General features: G+C 31.0%; 1 protein-coding gene across 1 annotated transcript; it reads right to left on the reverse strand.

Annotated features, from left to right (window-relative positions):
• Positions 1-3,125: 3,125 nt before the first annotated feature.
• On the reverse strand, positions 3,126-6,996 carry LOC126772230 (ribosome production factor 2 homolog). The gene is made up of 5 exons (XM_050492503.1): positions 6,905-6,996; positions 6,608-6,823; positions 5,721-5,994; positions 3,980-4,121; positions 3,126-3,431 (listed from the first exon to the last, which is right to left on the reverse strand). The coding sequence occupies exons 1-5, from the start codon at positions 6,925-6,927 to the stop codon at positions 3,142-3,144; spliced, it is 945 nt and encodes a 314-aa protein (XP_050348460.1). The 5' UTR covers positions 6,928-6,996; the 3' UTR covers positions 3,126-3,141.
• Between the last annotated feature and the right edge of the window lie 631 nt (positions 6,997-7,627).

Here is a 7,627-nt window from a genome sequence, read left to right on the forward strand (position 1 = left end):
GGACATTATTATTATTATTAAGCTTTAGCCAAGCTATTGGAATTTTATAATGAGTCAAAGGCATATTTATAAAATAACAGACGAATTGATATGTCAAGTAAAAGATCGATAAGAAGTTCCGCTGAAACATTTCACATTTCTCTCTAGGTGCTCATGGGGGCCAAACGTGACCATAGAACGTCAATTGCCGCCTCGAATTATTGGACTCGACTCGACTTACCTCGTAGGCGTACATTTTAACCTGCCAATTAAACAAAGCCCATGGAACTTTCTTTGGGACTAGCTTCGGTAATGTTTGCTTAATTTCATTTCACACATGTTGTTCCGTAAGAATTATAAAAAGTGAAAATGAAATAAATTGTACATAGAACTGAATTAATAGATAAACGATAATAATTTTGTAATTTGGATTTAACAATTCTTCGTAACCAATCAAACTTGTAATATGATGGAAAAAGATTAATAAATACCAACAATAATGATAATTAGTGGATGAATTGGAACTGTTGCGTGTTGCAACAATTAAGAACATTAAAGACACAATTACATCGATAAATTAATTAATAAAAAAACAAAATCGTTTGACGATTTACTGAATTGTTCTAACAATTAGTGTTTCTATTAAAATATTTTAAGGACGTATTTGTGAAGCTTAATACTGACGAAACAAGTTTTTATCAAACTGTTCTACTATCGGTAAAATAGGTGATAAATTGACTTATTTATTTTTAGTACTACATTAAACACAACAAAACCGATTATATTGATAACTAGCATTATTGTTACAATATATTCCAGTTATTAACCCTCGCTTGGAGCATCACGCAGACTATTATACTGTGTTTCCAAAGAGAAATGCGCGTAACTTTACAGAAATTTGTCCGACCCGATAAGTCGATTAACAAGCGTGCCGTATGTAACATTTTATGGTAATCTAAAGAACTTGCCATTTTTTATTATTTGTAAACATAAGCACGCAGTATGTATTGTTTTAAGTACGTACATTGTAATAACGTGTATCGTGACAGTGCAATCCTAGGGAAATACGGCTATAAAACTAAAAAAAATAACTCAGTACATAGGTTACAAAGCTTTCTATTTTGCGAGAAGTCTGTCTAAGCAACCTGACACAGGAGGTAATTTATTTATGCATCTCAACATCATCATACAATGAGTAATCAGATCTTTGGAAAGTAGCCCAGAATCGAACGAGTAGGTGAGATCGAATCCGTAACAACAAAAAGCAAAACCGAGAGCAAAAGTCGTAAATAACACAATAAAAATACCTGGCGTAATTAGTAACTACAAAATATTTAGACATATTAAAGATAATTTTTCAATTTAACTATCATCATTATTGTCATTTTGGCAAAACGTTAGTGTTTTACCAAATTGTAAATCCTAACTGATATTATAAATACGACATTAAGTTTGTTTATTCCGAAAGTAGTTTATAATATTAGCAAGAATATTCGTTGTATAGAAGTGAACGCGATGGTAACTTTTTAAATTATATTGATTGATATGAATATATTCTTTATTAAATAAATGTTATATTTTCATTATTGCAACCTTTATTTTTATATTGCGTTGTACTTATGTTGTTGTTATAGATGTTTTATTTATTTATTTATTCTTATAATGCATTGAGTTCTGCGCGGCATATACTTGCATAGTTTACCGTTTCTCATATTATGTCTATATATATATATATATATATATATATATATATATATAAATGTATATAATGGTGTTCAAAATAGACATATCATTTTATGCCTATTTTAACACCATTAAAAGTAATTAAAGAATAATTTCGAAGTAGGAAATTTCAATAATGATCTCAAGAAATTCTACGGGCTATGTATCAAATTATGTCGCAGAAGGAGACCCCGGAGCGAGAGCGTGTTTGCTCGTCGGAATTAGGATATTTTTTGCTAAATCTCTATTGTAGAGAAAAAAATGTTTATAGCGATGTTGTTTTAAAATGTTACAGGATAATCAATAGGTAACACGAAGAACTTAGGTGACCCAGTGGATAGAACACACGGATATTAACCGAAAATGACGGTACCCGAAACCAATTGGAAAATTCGCATGGAACTTCATGCTTGAATAAGCTGTGAACCATTTTCCTAATTGTACAGTTGTAGGCACAACTTATGATAACGTGGAACCTTTCGCTTAAAGATCAGTCGTGCTTTTATGGTCTCTTAAACTATAAAACGATACACGTATCATCTTTTATCATATCCCCTCATTTTGAGAATACCTACTCCTCTCGCTGCCACAGCCAGTATCGAGATACTTGGCGTCAAAACGAACGTCGCTCAGTTCCGTAATCATTTATAAGGTAAAGCCAAATTAGCCTCTAATCAGCTTGGTGTGTTTAACCAGGCTTCAACGAGACAGTACTTCTCGTCGGCTCGTCGCCTAAAACTTTACAAGACATACATCTTTGGCCGGCAGCTCCTCTGTACCAGCTTCTTCCATTAGACCGCATTCAACGTAGGACAGCTCGAATTTTTTTTTTTTTTTTTTTTTTTTTTTTTTTTTTTTTTTTTTTTTTTTTTTTTTTTTTTTTTTTTTTTTTTTTTTTTTTTTATAGAATAGGAAGGCGGACGAGCATATGGGCCACCTGATGGTAAGTGGTCACCAACGCTCTTAGACATTAGCATTGTAAGAAATGTCAACCATCGCTTACATATCCAATGCGCCACCAACCTTGGGAACTAAGATTTTATGTCCCTTGTGCCTGTAATTACACTGGCTCACTGGTGGTACCTACCCAGACGAGCTTGCACAAAGCCCTACCAGCAGTATAAATATAATTGGCCACGATCGAGTTCTTTTGGATCTGGGTAGAGATGTTGGCTCACTCTGCATCTTCTATCTTAACTATCACGGCAGATGCTCTATGAAACTGTTTGGATTAATCCCGGCCGCTCAATTTCACCATCAGACATCGCGATTTTTATATATTTTAGGCATTTCGCCTGGTAGTTGCCCGCCCGAATTTAAGCAAAAAATATTTTCGAGACCATTCCACCTGGGTCACATAAATATAAGACCAATAATTATTAATTATTTTCTTACTAAAGGAATCATTTAATAAAAAAAACAAATTGTGATAATAAAAGTTTATGCATTTGACATATTTCCTTTTTTTGCTTCTTTCTTAGCCATTTTCTTTCTTAATAGCATTTGCTTTTTCTCTTCGGTTGTCTTCTTCAAACCCTTCATCTTCCGGGTTTGTAGTCTGTTTATATCCTGTTTACCCATGTGAATACGGCCCAGTTTCGTTCCGAACGCATCTGTAGACAGGTTCTTCTTAGCCACTGGCTTGACTTCTTTAGGTATTCTGCAAGCTTCCTTGTACAAATCAGCAGAAGCCAACTTGGTCCTACGAAGTTTAAAATCTACCGAAGGACCTGTAAACAAAAAAAAAAAAAAATATATATATATATATATTATATTTGTATCTTGTACTAACCTTTGTATTTACAGTTGTTATTTACACTGATAAACTTATTATACCTGAACATATCGGAAGAAATTAATCAATATTTTAGTCCAAATAATTATGAGAGCAAAAATAATAATGAAATTATGACTACTTTTGGTTATAACATCACTACATATTTATTTTATTTGAACATTATGGTAGAGTTGTAGTACAACCTTCTTGTATTTCTGATTAGCGTAAAGGTAAACTGGTTGAGACTGCTTTCTAGCATATATACACTTTCTGTACCAACTTTATTCATTTGGTCAATAGTTTTTTAAATAAATAAATATTTTAAAACAAAGTCATATATAGTAACATACTATATACCCTACATCTGTCATGAAACTATAAACTAAAATAATATGATAATGAAACAAAATTTACTCCTTTATAATATTATACAGTATGCATAATATCAGACATTTATATGTATTGATATAAATATGTATACGTAAAAAAATAAATAATTACCTATTTCTTCTAATTCAATTCTTGGAGTTCTTTGACCGCTTTTTTTCAAATGAATTCTGTAAGACCGTAAATAAATGGTGCCATCATCAGTCGCTGTAAAGCTAATGACATGTTCTAGGCCTTGAAGTCTCACAGAATCGACCTGAAAATAGAAAAATAATTTTGATTAGTACCACATTACATTTACACATGAATGGTGAAACATGTTTAATCATAGGGCTTTGTGCAATTCCACATACCATCCATTAATTTCATATTCCAATGCCAAACTGTAATACTTAGTATTTTTCCCATTTGAAGCGTGAATAAGTCAATGTAGCTTAAAGGGATCATAATATCTTATTTCCTAAGATTATAAATTTATAAAGTAGGACAAGGTTAATATTTCTTACAGTGCTAATGTTTATAGGTGGTGGTGACTGCCATTTGCCAAACTGCTAAGATCTTAAAATATTGAAATACCATACAATTATTAATTATCACTCATTTGTACATTCTGTATGGAATGAATAGCAACCTGTGGTATGAAGTATAGTTCTATTTATTAATAAAACAAAAATTTGCAGTTATTCAATTCCAACCACCTTGGTTGTTAAGGAAAAGTAATTTAAATTGTGTTAAGATTTTATAACTTGGTCAAAGTGAAATCGTCTCATGTCGTATTTACGTTTTGACACATATATACGACTTACCGAGGAGACCAGGACCCCCAACGCCGAGATGGCCCAGTGGTAAGAACATGTGAATCTTAACCGATGATCGTGGGTTCAAACCCGGGCAAGCACCACTGAATTTTCATGTGCTTAATTTGTGATTATAATTCATCTCGTGCTTTACGGTGAAGGAAAACATCGTGAGGAAACCTGCATGTGTCTAATTTAACTGAAATTCTGCCACATGTGTATTCCACCAACCCGCATTGGAGCAGCGTGGTGGAATAAGCTCCAAACCTTCTCCTCAAAAAGAGGAGAGGAGGCCTTTAGCCCAGCAGTGGGACATTCACAGGCTGTTACGGTTACGGTAAGATTTTATATGCAATTTTGAAATACACAAACACTTAACTATAAAATAGATTATAGCTTCTAAAACAATAATGTTGATTTATTATCTTAATAGAGATTAAAATGTAGAACTACATGAAAAGCTCTTTCCGCAGTATATTACTAATGAGAAGAATAAATATTATGCATATTTTCTTTAACTTTTATGGTTTATTTTTTATTTTATGTAGTTTAATTTCTTATTATAAAATTTTATAATTATTAAGACGAAAGAAAGAACAATAATTGATTAAATAAAATTAAAAGCTATACTACAATATTTTTGAATAAAACAAATGGATTAATAATTAAAAATTGCTTTTAGAATTTAAACATGAAATTTACATATAATTTAAAATCAGGTGACACAAAAAAATTCAAGCAGGGCCACAGTTGCTATTTATCTATTAACTAATATAAATATTTTAATTTTATGTATAACTCGGGAACTTGTACATTATAACAATTGGTTTGCAAATATTAGTTTCCATGTTGCTTCCATGTTGCAACAAAGAGAAATGTATGTGTTTATTATCAGGCAGGTCTCTGGCCATAAGTCTACTATATCCTGTTCCTTGCAGTATTGTAACATACTGCACAGAAAAATGGGAAACCGGCCTTAGCGGAGAGATTGATAAACAATCATTATGATCATTATTTTATTGTATTATTAATTAAAAAGATTATAATATTTGAATTACCTTTTCTCTATAGAAGAAATCTGTAAAAAGGGACTTTAATCTTTTCAGGTCTTGATTCAAGTCCCAAACAGGTCCGTTGAAAATTAGGCAAGGTTTTATACCAGCTAACACTTTCATATTATGAAAATCTGACATGGCCTTAAAGTTATCTGCTCCAAGTTCTATCATATCTAATATGCCATAGTTAAAGGTCCTTCCAAGTATAATATTATGAGGTCTCTTTTTGCTGTGAGAACTGACTCCAAATAAAGATGCATCTTTTTTGTAGCATAATCTGTAACACCAGACAGGAAGCCATCAACATGGTCATACAAAGGATCTGTTTTATTGAGGTTACTTCATGTAATTATGCTACCTCAAACAAAATATACTTAATTAAGTAAGCATGATAATTTTAAATGTTTAGCAATCACCAGTTTTATTTGCATAATATATTGTCAAATCATAAAACAACAATGCATTGCTGCTAGCATGTTACAATATTAGGTATTTGTTTGGCCTTGGATGCCATCACACTGAGACGGTCAAATATAATGTGCATAATGTACTTTTTTTTTTAAATCTTTTAACATATTATATAGATATTTATTTGATGGGCCAGTTGATGTTTTTGGTAGGTTGTGGGTTCAATTCCCACCCAGGACAGACATTAGTGCATGAACATGTATGTTTGTCCTGAGTCTGGGTGTAATTACCTATATAAGTATGTATTTACAAATGAAATGTAGTATATCAGTCTGGTTGTCTGGTTTCCATAGTACAAGCTCTTCTTAGTTTGGGATCAGATGGCCGTGTGTGAATAATGTCTCAGGATATTATTATTAATTAAAGATAAAATTGGAACAAAATGTAATAGTTAAATAATTCATGCATATTATTGAACTTACTTTTCAATAAGTGTCCCGTCTTCAAAAGGAACAAAATCATTCTTTCTACTTAAGTATGCTGCATCTGGCTTTTTTAAATCATAAATATCTTTTAAAACTTTTCTAGCTCTTTCGGATGGATTACGAGCTTGAAGAAAAATGCATTGCTTAGGACCTTCAATTGGTTTAGGTTCTCTGGACAGTAATACTTTTTTACCCTTACGGGTTGTAGGTTTTCTGTAATTAAAATAGAATCAATTAATTCTTACAAAATTATTTTACTTACTATTATTAGCAATCGAACTTTATAATTATTACTTTATTCTTTGTATAACACCCATTTTATTTGTTTTATTGTAAAAGAAACACGTGCTAGAAGTACACAACAGTTAGAAGTTGGCATTGACAATTACTGACATTGACATTTGTCGATCGTCAATTTTTTTTCTTAATTTTTTCTTGGAAAATGCACACATCTTACAGCCAGACAAATAAATAATAAATTTTGCATCTAACGGGTAATTAAAATTAGAAATAATAATTTTGGAACAATAGGTATCTAAAAAAAATCATACTAACATAAAATTTATGTAAAAAAATATGTTTATGAACTATACTATTAAATTAAAACCTTATAACAAAGCATAGGACACAGGATGGTGTATGTCATCAAAATGAAACATGTCTTATTTATGTAGAGGTAAATAATTAAATTGAATTTAATGTTTTGAAGGTAAAATTTTAGTTTTACTTTTAGTAATGTATGTTAGTATGAAAATGAAAAGGGAGTTAGTATGAAAATAGAACATTCTTTTTAATTCTTAGAAGGTTTGTATGTTTTAATGACCTTCAATTTATATCCTATCAGCGATTGAGTTGTAATAATTTGTACTTTAAGTGCTAATTTTTACAAGTTTATTTTATTGAAAAAAATATCGTATATATTATATCAAAATAAATATATTATATTAAATTGAATATATTCTTTGCAAGGGGTTTCAGGAGGATACATTTACTGGTGATAGGGCTTTGTCAAGCACA

This window comes from Nymphalis io, chromosome 12 (genome assembly GCF_905147045.1).
Source record: "Nymphalis io chromosome 12, ilAglIoxx1.1, whole genome shotgun sequence".
In the NCBI taxonomy this organism is placed as follows: Eukaryota; Metazoa; Arthropoda; class Insecta; order Lepidoptera; family Nymphalidae; genus Nymphalis; species Nymphalis io.

Coding starts and splice junctions, on each gene's coding strand:
- LOC126772230 (XM_050492503.1), bottom strand. CDS start 6,927: ATGGGTGTTATACAAAGAATAAA. Junction 6,824..6,904: donor GGTGTTATACAAAGAATAAA/GTAATAATTATA, acceptor TTTTAATTACAG/AAAACCTACAACCCGTAAGG. Junction 5,995..6,607: donor GACGGGACACTTATTGAAAA/GTAAGTTCAATA, acceptor CTGGTGTTACAG/ATTATGCTACAAAAAAGATG.